At 40.1% G+C, this 13721-nt stretch overlaps 1 protein-coding gene across 1 annotated transcript in view; it reads left to right on the plus strand.

Moving 5' to 3' along the window:
* RPS7 (ribosomal protein S7) overlaps nt 1-6505 on the plus strand; it is a 6917-nt gene extending 412 nt beyond the window's left edge. Inside the window, exons 2-7 of the mRNA XM_085322910.1 lie at nt 225-306; nt 644-715; nt 2442-2585; nt 4167-4231; nt 5649-5799; nt 6390-6505. Coding sequence (XP_085179036.1) covers nt 232-306; nt 644-715; nt 2442-2585; nt 4167-4231; nt 5649-5799; nt 6390-6467 — 585 coding nt within the window. The 5' untranslated portion in view covers nt 225-231 and the 3' untranslated portion in view covers nt 6468-6505. The remainder of the gene's footprint in view (nt 1-224; nt 307-643; nt 716-2441; nt 2586-4166; nt 4232-5648; nt 5800-6389) is intronic.
* Nucleotides 6506-13721: the final 7216 nt, after the last annotated feature.

Raw genomic sequence — 13721 nt, forward strand, 5'->3', positions numbered from 1 at the left:
TCGCCCCGCGGGCGCGCACGCCCGCGGCCTGGGCCCGCTCGCCCCGCGCCGGTGTCGGTGCCCTCCCCTCGGCGTGGGGGGCTCTGAAGCCGCTGGGGTGTGCGTGGCCCGTGAGACGCTCTCTGGATTCGTTTGGAAACGTACGGCGGGATTCCGGGGCGTCGCAGCGTTTGTAGCGGTTGACATGTTGCTGGTGACACCTGAGATGTTCTTTTGGGTTGCAGAAAGGCCATGTTCAGCTCTAGCGCAAAGATTGTGAAGCCTAATGGCGAGAAGCCAGATGAATTCGAGTCTGGTATATCCCAGGTATGTGTGTTTTTCTTCTGCTATTCCATAACTGACTACAAGTCGTGGAAACAATGTTGTGACAGTTGTCTTGAGCTTAAATCTTGAGATGAATGCTGCCTAAGCACGTTTCTCTTTCCTAGTTCTGCATAGGAACTGTCAAAGTTGGACTGTGTTTCCACCAGTAACATTTGCTGCACTTGTATCTGACAGTGTGGCGTGTAGGAAGTTAAATGTTTTGTGGTACAGACTGGTGAAAAGTATATAGGTTCTTTCTGACACTGTAGACAGACATAAGTCTCAAAGCTTCTTTATAATTGAACTGTGTGTAATGGATTATTCTGCAACTTTTCTTCAGGCTCTTCTGGAGTTAGAAATGAACTCTGACTTAAAGGCTCAGCTGCGGGAGTTGAACATCACAGCAGCTAAGGTAGGCTAGACTTTCTCTGCAAAGAACGACTGTTGGCTTGGTCAGTTGATTTGCTGTGTTTTTTCTTTTTTTTTTTTCTTCTTTTTTTTGTCTTTTAAACTTGTACAGATGTTGATGTACTAGTTGGCTGGGGTCCTTAGTTGCCTTAAAATGGCTATGATTTTCTTACTAAATGCTGATGTGGTTTGTCTTCTGGTATTTGCTGTTATTGTGGAGGATTCTGTAATAGTTTTTTAAAAATAATTTATCTTAAAAGGTGCTGTAAAAACTTACATGGTAGTTAAATTTATCACTTTTAAGCATTTTTATTTAAAATGTTTTACTTTGAAAACTGAATTTGAGATCTGAAACTGACTTTTGTTTGTGGGTGTCAGTAATACAGGTGTTGTAAAAATCTTTGTGAAGAACATAAATTGTAATAACTCTCAAAATTGGTCTGTAGGCTGTGTTTTGTGCAGTGGGCAATAAATAGAAGGTGGGTTAATGTAATTGACTTGATTATATAGTTTGAGTCTTTCTGTAAGTTCAGTTTCAGTATAAATATTGGCACCTGAATCCTAAAGTGGGGACAAAATTAGTAGTTTAATTGGTTGGCTGTGGAGATTGGATGGGACTTTGGAAGCTGACTGTGATAGCCACAGATTTCTGCTGCTGTTTTTTTTTTTTTTTCCTTTTTTTCTTTTTTTTTCTTTTGCTGCTTGCCCAGGTCCACCAATGTGTACCCAGGCATAACTTTTATTATAATAAAATAATAAAAAAGTTTTTAAAAACATAGAAATGCAAATATCAGCTTGGCCCATGAATTAACTTAGATGAAGCTCAGGGCCCTTCAGAAGAATTGTTTTGTTCCTGAAGTGCGGCAGTGCATTGCAACTGTCCATGAGTKTTTTTTTTTTTAAAATACCTTCCCAGCTTAGTTGTTCAGTTCATTTATTTTTTGCTTGTGGGAAGTCTAACATGGGCATCTGAAATAGGTCATGCATGAACATCTTTTGCAAACAACCATTCAGTGCTCCATTCTGTTGGAGAATTGAGTAGGCTGGGTTCATGAGAGAAGTGCGCTGTAAATCTCTCCAAATTCCAGAAGTTTTGATCAACTACTAGAGAAATAGACCAGGGAAAACAATCCACGTTGGTGTGATATAAACCTGCTGGCATTTGGAGGGGGAGCTGATGTGGTGTTTGGGTAGTGATGCAGGCCTTAGCAAATAGCAGATGGAGGATGACTTTTGTGAAGCAGCTACTTAAAAGGCTTGAGAACAGATAGTGGTTTACTACTGTAAACTTTGTCTTTGTCTTCATATTAGAYGCAAATAACTTCAGAAACTTGACAGCAGTATGTAAGGGGCAATGTAGGTGTTCCGATAGATGGTCAGTATAATTAAAATTTTAGTATCTGAGTCCCCTCCTGCAGAATGAATTTGAGTTCAGCTATGTGGAGGATGTGAATTTGGGCAATCAATCCTGTCATTCCTCTCTCATTCTTGTACAGCAGAAGTAGTGCTATGGCTGTGTGGTTGGGTTTTTTTTGTTGTTTTAGGTGTGTTTTTTTGTTTTGTTTAGTGCTGGCTCCTGAAACTACCTGTTTTAATGCATTTATTTGATACTCTTTTTCTTTCAGAACTGTAACTAAAGTAATTAGATGTTTGTAGTCAGAGGATTAGTGATCAAATTGAATGTTGCTCCTTGAGCCCCAGATAACATTTAATTTCTACTTCTGTTTCAGGAAATCGAAGTGGGTGGTGGCAGAAAAGCTATCATCATCTTTGTACCGGTTCCTCAGCTGAAATCTTTCCAGAAGATTCAGGTGCGGCTAGTTCGTGAGCTGGAGAAGAAATTCAGTGGAAAGCATGTGGTGTTTATTGCTCAGGTAAAACACTTAGAATCATAAAAATGTTGGTTTGAAGGGATCCCTGGAGGTCATCTAGTCCAGCCTCACGCTTGAAGTAGGAATATCGCCAGCTTTAGATCAGGTCAGCCATGGCTTTTGTGTAGCTGAGTCTTGAAAACATCCAAGGATGGAGATTCCACAACCTCTCTGGATAACCTGTTCCAGTACTGCACTACCCTTCTTGTCTTATCTATTCAAGGTAACAATGATATAATGCATATTTTTGTATCAACGTGAAATGTAATGAATGCCCTTCTGTGGATGTAAGCTAAATGTTTCAACTAGCAACTGAGGCTGTGTAATATTACTGGTGAGATGTGTAGAAACCCTTTGGAGGAAGTTGAACTTTCTTGTTCTGGACTCTGTTATTCCCTCAGAAGTTTGAGAAGCCAAGTTTAAAAGTAAAAGGGGGCAAATACAGACTTGTCAGAGGAGAAAACAAACATCAATAGGAGCTTTAATACACTGACATAATCCAAGCATTAAAAATTCAACGTAAGGAAAGAGGGAGACAAAACCTAAATAGACTTCACCTCAATTCTGAACTTACGGGAGGAGCTAAGCCAGGAAAAGGTAATAGGTGGCTGTGAGGGCAGTACTGAGGAGARAAACTCTGGAGGTATGTCTCTAGGATGAACGGTTAGTTGCTAGACTGAATCTCTCTCATGTTACCAAGTGTTTTCATGATTTTTAAGACAGTTAGATTATCTTGCCCAGAGTCTTTGTGCCAACAGGAAGAATTCTTGTAATGAAATGCCTCTCATCTACTGAATTTAAGTGAACCAGAATTCTCTGTTGGTATCACAATTCATGTKTTAGAAGATGATGTAGGTAGGGTTTGTTTTGTAAGTGAAATAATGTCTTTTGAGTAAGACACGCAACTTTGGATTATAGTAACTGCTCTAAATACAGGCATGAAGGAGCCATGAACTGTACCACAGTGGCTGCAACTGCATCTAATAGTCAAAGTTTTAAAATTTCTATSCTTGCAGATAAGAAAATAGAAAATAGAATCTTTACTAATTCAGGCTGGTATAAACATCTCTACACACCACTTTTGGAACAAGTTATTTCTAAATCCAGGTTTGATTGGGATTAGTTTGTACATCAAACTACTGTTGCTGTTTCAGGAAGATGTAACTTAGCTCTCTGTGGGACTGAGACAGCCTTTAGTGGGAAGCAAAGGAATAAAGTCAATCAAACATACCTTGGAAAATTCATTCAGAACTTTTTCCAAAGTAGTATAGTGTTCAGACTGCTAATGCAAAACAATTAACTACCCTGACTATGCACTGGGGGGGGGGAGGGAAAAATAGGAACCTTTCAGTTCAGTGTGCTCAACACAGGATTGATCAGTAGCTAAGAGATAAAGCAGTAGCAGTATTTCAGCTTCTGCAAGTAATATATGGCTCTAATATTGGTGTATTTTTGGGCATACTTAAGTGTCTCTTTTTGGTGTTTCATGCTTCTGCTTCTGTTAAAGTTCGTATGAGGCTTTTCATTTGGAGTTGATTGTAAACACTAGATACTGAGAAGTGACTTTTTCCCCCCTCTTAACAGAGAAGAATTTTGCCCAAACCAACAAGAAAAAGTCGCACAAAAAACAAGCAAAAGCGTCCCAGGAGGTAAGTAAATTATATTGATTCAATATGATAATCATCCTTTGCAGCCTGGTAGAAAGTAGTGTTTAGTTGAAGTTCTGAAAAAAGTCACTGAAGTGATTGGGTGGTCTTGTCCTTAGTTTGTCTTACAGCCTGATAGTATTTGCATTTCTTAGAAAGAACCCCATCTATATTTCCAGATAAAGCTGTGTGGAATTTTTAGCCAGCGATCTTAGCTTAAGAAAGAAACCCCAGCCTGCTTTCTCTGTTACTACGCTGTGCTGTCAAGAATCCTCTTAAAGCTGTAGAAAGAACCACATGACATAGACTCTGTACAAATGGTTAGGCTGACACAGAGAGGGCTGAGGAGGGGTATGGGTGCAAATAGTCCTACTGGATCCGAACCTAACAGCTGTAGTATCGTCAGTTGTGTTAAATGACCTCGTTGCTCTCAYGTAGTCTGTTAGGTTTGAGGTATTGCTAGGCGTGTAACACTGCTATGTCTTTGAGTGAYGGTGCCTCTTTTATGTTGTTCTCTAGTTTACTATATCATCATGCAGTCTTAAAAGTTTGCCCTCCTTAAAAAATGTAGCATGCTCCTGTAACTTTTCCCAGCCCCAGTGTTAAACCTATGACATATTTAAAATTGGATTTTGAAATTCTCAGGCACAGATTTCAAAGCTGCAATTTCATGATACTCATCTAGCAGCAGTCCTGCCTTGAGTGGATGTTCCTACCACCCCTCTTGCATTAAAACTAGTATTGCATGRTGCCTATAAAAATTGGAGCTGTATACTAATCAGGATGTTGCCACGTTCAGCAGGGAACGTTCATGCGTAGGCTGTCGTTTTTTTTCCTCAGCAACCTAAGTTAGACTCACAGTGTACTAAAACTCTGATATATGTACTTACCAACTAGACTTTTCCTGTAACATCTTGCAGTTCTAAGCCAGTTCATTTTAGGCAGCTCAAGAAGCCAGTGTTTTCAAAACTGAGTCTCCTATGAGCATACTCTGTGTAGTTGAAGATACTTGCATACTTAACTCTTCAGTGAGTGCCTCTAGCAAAACTGCAGGTGGGGAAACTAATTTCTGATTTAAATAGTTGTCCTTAACTGTAGTAGTAAGGGCTGTTATAGGCAGTATTGGCTGTTATTTTGTGAATACTCTGCTGCAAAGCAATGTATGATCTAACAGGTCAAGAACATGGCTGATTTTTCACACACAGTCATTAAACTTCTGCAGATAGTGTAGAACTTAATGTTTATTTTTGCATGACCTGTGAAAAGGTACGATACTGTCTCACTATATTGGTAGAAAAACTAAATTTTCAGGAAGGGCATRTGTGGAAGGCTTAAGCTTTAGCAGACTAACAAATTTGGCAGACTAGAAAATTTTGCGGATTTGATCATTTGTTTTAATGATATAAATGTGGTATTTCAGCCGTACGCTTACTGCAGTGCATGATGCCATTCTTGAAGATCTGGTCTTTCCAAGTGAAATTGTGGGCAAGAGAATCCGCGTAAAACTGGACGGCAGCAGACTCATAAAAGTCCACTTGGACAAAGCACAACAGAACAATGTTGAACACAAGGTAAAAAAAAAAAAAAATCGTTAATGGGGTGGCATTCTGATATCTAAGAGGCTGCTTATGAAATACAACAAAAGACTCTTTTGGCTTGTGGCAACGGAGATGCTTCTGCTGATGTTTGGAGTAAGATGATAAAGATACAGGCAAGACAGTTCTTGAACTAAAGCTCTAGTTCAGCTAGACTTGCCAAAAATCCCTGTATTGTAAAGCAGCCATATTGCTTCCTTCATGGGAACAGCCGGTGGCTTTTTTTTTTTTTTTTTTTTTTTTTTTTTTAGAATAGAGCACTTAGTTTTGAATTTAAGCTGATGTGCTTAGTACAGCCTGAAGTCTCTTATCACTTGGCTTAGATTTGTGGGTACGTATTTGGCGCAGCTCAACTCTTCAGGTCACTTTTGCTTGCAAATGAAAGAAGTTCTAAATATTGTACAATAGATGTCTACATAAATACTCAGTTATTTTAATCTAGAAGGAAATTAGCCTGAGAGTTCACTYCAGAGTGAAGACACCATCGGAAATGGTGTAGTACCTAATCTTTGTTAACATACGTTTTACTTCCTTTTACAGCTTAAATAAATTGTCTGTCTTCACAGGTGGAAACATTTTCTGGTGTCTACAAGAAGCTCACAGGCAAAGATGTGGTGTTTGAGTTTCCAGAATTCCAGCTGTAAAGTGCAAAAAATAGCTGAATAAACAACTGTTGATATAACAGAGTAATGTCATTTACATTTCTACTTCTATAAACACAGATGGGGATTAACTGACTTGGGAGACTGCTCTGCTTTCTAGATGAGTGACATTTGTGTATCAAAACACTAAGTCATGAGAGTTTAGTGGTAGCCCTCTTACTTTATTTTTGAAGCTGTTACTACATGACTGGACGATCCTGTAAAAAGAATTGGCATAGAAAAATAAAATGGAAGTAAACTGAGACTCACCTTTTAGGGACAATGCGGAAAGTTACTATAGAGCAGTGGCATTCCTGGGTTTTTCACACAAGAATATCAATTGGATACCTGCATGTTCCTGATGCTGGGAGAAGTCTGCATAGCAGGAGTTGTGACCTCTGAAACATGGAGCAGTAGCATATCTGAAACTGTTCTGAATAATGTGTTTTTGAGAAGGTGTAGTTCAAGTTTAGCACTTATAACAGAACAAGTGGCAGATGCTTTCATTGCTGAGTGCTTGAGCATCTTGCTTAACACAAACAAGTTTTCTAGACACTGATCATGCTTTAAAAAAGCATGGATTTTTACGTCTTCRTATGTTAGCAGTAGCCGTATATGTAACCAATATTGGGGTAGTCTTTCTCAGGTAATGAGTAATAAATGAAGGCAGGGATAGCTGTGCTGCAGTGAGGGAATGGCTATTGGAAAGGTGTTTTCTAGATGTTGTTTTAACAGTTCAGTACAATTTTTAGCCATATGATGGGGAGAGGGTGGGGAGGACTAGGTCCATCTTAGCTGCCTAAAACTATGCAATAGTGCCCTGAAGGCAGTACGTTATTCAGCTTGAATAGTGTTGAGAAATGCTTTCAYCAAGTAGCCTTTTTTTTCTGCTCAGGGGAATGTTTTGGCTTCTGGACCAAGCCATGTAAATTTCCTGAGCAGTCTGGATGAATGTAATGTTTTACTCTACTGAAGAGACCRTCTTGTTACTTAGGAGTAGTATTTAACATAGTAAAAGGCAGCTAATTATGGAGATGGCCTATTAGCTGGAGAGCTAATTATGTAACAGCCAGCAACTCTTAATAGCTTCCATCTTTTTTCCAGCATGAAAGTAGTTGGAAGATAAGTGCCACTCTGTTCAGTGTCTTTTTACATCTTCCCATTTACTGTAGTTTTCTTCACTGCCTGTGTGATACCTTCCTTCAGGTATGAAGAACTAACAAGTTGAAATAGGTTCTGTGTTGCTTTTGCCTTTGAAGGAGTGAAGCTTTTTAAGAGATGCTATGACTTCTCTTTAGTAGCACGGGGCAGATAGTAGTAGGCTGTTGCTTTTGGTTCAGACAATGCAAAGAGAATAAAGCAAAGTATGTGCCTGGTTTTAGTAATTTCCTACTACTTGCTGATATGGCTTAAATGCTTGTGCAAAAAAGTGGACTATTTGAAGAAACTTGCTTGCCTTAAGACCTTTTTATTCCTGCTTTAGATTTCTGTCTCCAGAATATAATTTTATTCCTGTGCTATTTATTGCCTAAGAATGATTCAATAGGAGTAGTGCATCAACTTCTGCTCTAAAATTAAAGGAGAGGAATAGTAGATACATAATAACCTCAATCCTGACTGCTTGCTTGGAGAGTCATTACTGAAGCTCTTAGAGCAGAAGGAACGCAACTTCAGGATGCAAGTTTTCATTGTTAAAGTAGATGTTAGGTAGGTTGGAAACAGCAAAAAARTAATTCTCGTCTCCATTCAGACATATTACTCAGCTTCCAGCTGCAGTGGCCATACATGGTAGCCTGTGCAGTTTGGGGAGCCTATCTTACCAGATGTTAACACCTTTAGAGGCTGGTGAGTCTACTGCGGTTGTGTAACCTCTGCGAGAGGAGGTGATGCTCAGACAGCAGACTTCACCATGGAACAAGAAGTAGTCTACTGAAATKTAGTTCAGATTTGAGCTCTTCATACTAATAATGTATGTCAGTAGGAGTTCTAGTTCTGAAGCACAGGTGGGGAGCAAGGGGAATCTGGTAAACTGAATGTGAAAATTGCAAATGCTCCCAGGCATCACCAGCTGGCTATAGTTTTTTTTTGTTTGTTTTTTTTTGTTTTTTTTTTCCCCTTTCTTGGGGGAGGGCGGGGTGTTCCAAGGCCTTTGCACTACAAGAAATGCAAAGGCCTGTGAGGGCTCCATTCGAATTCTGCATGAAACAGTAACACTTTCAAAGCTGCTTGCTGTTCAACCCGGCTACACATAAAGGTGGATTTTTGTGGCATAAAGATACCAGACTGTGTGCTTAGTGAAAGACTTTTGTCCTAATTTATTCACAGACTCCCTTGTGCGTTAGTGTCAGTGATACAGTCAGACAACTCTCTCCGTCCCTTGACAAGTGTGTCAAATGAATGTCTGCAATCTGGAAAGTCAGTTGATGCCATCTGGTCAAGTGCTAATGAGCCTGCTGGAATACTGGTGTCAAATGTTACTTTAACCTAAAACACACTCCATAAGAGATGATGCTAGACTTTACTTTTCATTTGCTGGCACATTTAAGCTCTCTTTGCAGGCATGATTCCTCAGGAGTTTTATCAGATGGTCTTTGTAGGTTGAAATATTCTGTACCAAGACCCTGTGCAGCAGTAGTACATTGGTAGCACCAGTATGGAAAAACATTGCAGACTGAAGAGTATAGAAATAYCAAGCCTTTCCTTTATTAGCCCATTTTTTAAAAAAAAATTTTTTTTTTTACATCTGCTGAATGCTCTTGAGACTTGCACCCGGTACTAAAGCTTTCATCACTTATTCCACGTGAATGCTTTCACAAATGTCTCCTAATTTCTTTTATCTATGAGGAAAGCTGTTCCCTGTTTATGTCCCTTAGAATAGGAGTGTACATGTGTTAAGTTTTTGGTGTGACAGAACTTGTTTGAAGTTTTTGGGTGGTAAATACTTGCCTTATCTTGTATAGATGTGATAATCTGATGTGTGATAACATCATCTGTGATTAACCCCTCTGAGTATAAATAGCAGCATCTGGCCACTTTTAATGTAGTGATCCTTATACCAAATAATGGTAAAAGGAAATATTACGGGCTGAAAGACTCTTATTTCTAATGTCTGTATTTTCCCTAAATTTCTTAAGTGGGTAGCCTGGGTTTTATTCTCTATTATATCTTAAAAAAAAAAAAAGTGATGCATGTGCTTTATAGGTCTCTAGCACTGTATCAGAATGATAGGAAAAATAATGGTTAGAGAAAGTAATACAGTCCATTTAAAAAAAAAAAAGTCTTAAGGCTAGGCTGTGGGAGTATGAGGACTCTTCCTTTCCTCCGTACAGGCTTGTTTGCAAAACTGGTCAGGGTAAGTGAATGTCCCCTTTACCCACAGGTGGCTTGCTTTCCCTCTCTTACTGCCTACCTTTTGGAGTGCATATGTGAAAAACCTGTATTTTGATAACAGCAAGAGAAAGAACTGACACTGGGGCATCTCTGCACCAGTGCTCTGTTCCCTGTAGAATGTTACATGTAATAAAGGTCTCAGGACTTGTGATTGAGCAGAGAGGGTTTGTTGGATTTGTTAGTGTTCGCAAATTCAGATATCCACTCCTCACCAGTTACTTGCAGTTTTGGGGATTTTTGGTTTTTTAAATGAATCGCAGCTAAAGGGCTACACAATGTTTTTCATCTTTGGACATTGCTCTGGCATGTCTATCTCAATTTTGATCTCTCTCTGGAGAAGCAAGTACAAATGTGGAGCCAGGCATTGAAATGAGTATTCCTATTTTAGAGATGGGGAGTAACAGAAAAATTGTATCAGCTGCAGCTGATAGCTACTCAGAAATTTTAATCAAAAAAGATTAGTGCAAGAATGCTAATGAAGTTGAAGGCTAGATTTTACACAGCTGTAAACAAGGTTCAGTCTTCATTGTGATTTTTGTACTGAACTTTTCATGCATTTCATGTATCTTACAGAAAAGGTGGTAAGAATATCTTGTCTGTTGCTTTCCTGTCCATAGAATTAGAGTAGTGCTCCCTACCCTGTTTGAATGCATTAGTGGGATGTGATAATAATGAGATAATGTATATAAGAAGATATGTGTGGAAGTCCTCACAGGTATAGCTGTAACAGGCTGATTTTTTCCCAGGCCTATCTTGACCTTTAATAACCTAAGTTTTCTATTTTCTTGGCTAAAGAAGCCCAAGGAAAGGGGATGTGTCATTAGATTGTCACGCGAGCAAAAGAGTGTCTGGCTCTAGCGGTCTAGTCTGCAGCTCTGTACCAAGGAGGGGTCTTGGGTCTGCTGCATCTCCTTGCCTCTTGTGGGAGTTTGCCTTGGGAGTATTTAGCGAGGCATCCCTTCCTTTCAAGAACTGGAACAATATTTGTAATACAACCTGTGATAAGCTGAGCTCCAGCAACTGAACGCAGATTTTAATTTATTAAAGAGTTTGTGTTGATGATTTTTTCATCCCTTACAAAAAATCACTGGATGTTTTGCCAAACAGAGGGGGAGAATTAGGGCCTCATCTTTTCATAACAACAAAATTTTAAAATAAGTACTCTGCTCTTACAGAGATAATGCCCACTGACTGGAAAAAAGTACAAGAATTTGCCTGAAGGCTCTGAAAAATATATTTCTTTCAAGTATTTTCTTTCCTTTCCTGTTTTCTGTTAGCAAATCTGTCCCTGCCTTTCCACAACCAATTTGCATTTTTCTACAAGGATCTTTGTTTATTTTTGAGCTTGCATTGCCTGTTTCCATCCAACTCTCATATATGCAGTTGTGTCAGTGTGGTGCTAAACCTGAGCTTAAAGTCTGGGTGTTCGTTCAGTCATGGATCAAACTGAAGTAGCTGATCTATCTACCATCCCCTTCTGTGTGCCAAATTGTCCCTCACCATCCAGCAAGGATGGCTAAGAGACTCACCAGCTCCTGTGCTGCTGCAGTTTCTAGACAGATGTATTAATATAATCAAAAATAATAGCTTCAACCTGCTATGGCTGAATACCTGTCTTACAATAATTTGGTTGCCTCTGCCACTGAGAAGTTGTTGAACAGGGCTAGACAGGGCTAGATTGGAAAGCTGGGGAGGTGACTACTTCAGCTGCCCTCCTTTAATCCGTGTTCCAGTGCCCTTGTTTGCCCATAATAGCTCAGTTTTAAGTGCTCACTAATGTGGCTGCATAGCTTCCAGACAGCTTTGTATGTGAGCAAAGGATGCTCGTGTCCATCTCCACATGGAGTGTTCCCCTTTTTCTCTCTTCAGTGAACCAAAATTATCTACTTGTTTAGTTAATTAACCTCTTTCCTAGGGAAAACATTTCCACTGCGTCTATAATGTCTGACCTTCCTTTTTGAGCTCTGGTCATTTATTGTGCCGGTGTTTAATGCTACCTCTTTACTAACTTTCTTTGAAATGGTTCTATTTCTCCCCTGAATTCCCTTTCTGGCCTCAAAGATATTTGCGTGTTTATATAAGGCGAATAGATATCTATGTAAATGTACATTGCATTTGCCATCGTAATATGATCTTCAAAGGCTTGGACTGCAGTCACTTTGCTACATTCTTTACATCAAACATTTCTCCTAGCAAACTGCTGCCAGCAGAATGCTCTAAGGACCCAATGCTGCTAATTGCCTTCTAGTCCCACTGAACTAAAGCGACATGTATGCATAAACCTAAACTGTACTTCTGAATTAGTTGTGTGGTCCCTGCTCACTTGTGGTTGTAGTCTACAATTTTGTCCTTTCTTTACTGATGTAATTCTAATGTGATCATCGTTTTTTAACTTTTAGTGGCCACCTAGTGTGTGTTAAAATATAAAAGATGGTAGTGATGGAGGACAGTTTGCTAGATTCCAGCCCAACATGGAAACAAAATGATTTAGGAGAGGCGGCTCTACCTTGATGAAGGAGAATGCAGTGTCAGTCTTGGTGATGGGTGATAGACTCAGATTCCCACAGCCGGCAGCGCTGCCTCTGCAGTGCTGTGGTATCAGCAGTACAAGAGCGTTGTCCTGCTCTCTGTCCCTAATGTCTGCTGTGCATCTGCTCCCCTCTATCCCTCTCCAGAGCTGGGGATGTACTAAATGAGTGAATTTTCTCCTCCAGGAGATTGCCCTTGTTAACAGCACCTTTCCCTCATCAGCAGAGCCGCTCACCATGTAGGGTGGTGGAATGAAGATTGAGTTTGGAGATAGGGTGGGGGAGATGCTTCCATACCCCAGGGCTATGAAGAGGAGGCCTGGGATGGACACTTGCTGGAAGAGGGGCTCTTATGTGACATGAGGAAGGAGGTGGAAAAGAATGCATTGGTACTGTACAGCATCGGTTTACATTGCAACCTCTACCACAGTGTGAAATTCTCAGTGGAGAAGATCTATACTCCTGTGACAGCAGACCGGGTTAATAAAGAAGATGTACACACGTGTGATCCTATTGCAGCTCTCTCTGGTCCCACAGTCCAAAYGCTTGAAGGTGGAAATGGTATTTCCCACTACTCCTCTAGCTACAATCCTGGTGTTTCTGCCAGAAATCATGCACTGGGAGTTGTTTAGGCTCCGGTTCCACTAGGTGAAAAAGTGTTACAGAGCTACAGCCTTACAAATGCACCGGCCGTTCTTCAGATGGTGTTAATGGGTGCAGACATAAGTGGTGCTCTCTATTTGCCATAGGAATTAAAAGTGAAGCMGCTAATGCCTGTTGAAAAAGTACAGTGCTATAAGAAGGAGGAGGAAGTGTTCTTTAAATCCAGCTTTCTCCAATCAACTGGCTCTGCAGTTCTTTCCTGCCCGAATGTAGAGGCAGTACTGCAGCTTCCCCGAGGCTCCAACCATTCCATTTCTTTAGCAGCAAAAAGCAAAATTGTACAACAGTCTCGAAGCTGTAAGGAAGGATTTCTGAATGCTCCCTCCCCCTTCCCAGTGGTACAGAAAGTGATGTTAAAAGGTAAAAAAGCCAAAACCCCAAAAAAGGCAGCCTAGAAGAATCCTGTCACATGGATAATTTAGCACTTATGTTATTGTGGAGTGTTGGGACTGAGCTCTGAAATAGTTGCATGTTTTACTCAACAAGCCAAGAATGCTGCAGTCAGTTGCAAGAATGGAGAGAATTTCAGTAAGGAAAGAGTATGTTTATTATCCACATAAGAGGATCATATTCAGTGCTGCGCTTGGTGTGTTTTTGTATCAGCTGTTGGAGTTAAAGCAAAGYGAGAAAAGTGCTATTCCAGGATAGTGTGCATGCATAACTTGCAGCTCAATAG

This window comes from Rhea americana, unplaced genomic scaffold (assembly GCF_003343005.1).
Source record: "Rhea americana isolate MKP2758 unplaced genomic scaffold, rheAme1 scaffold_80, whole genome shotgun sequence".
Lineage (NCBI taxonomy): Eukaryota > Metazoa > Chordata > Aves > Rheiformes > Rheidae > Rhea > Rhea americana.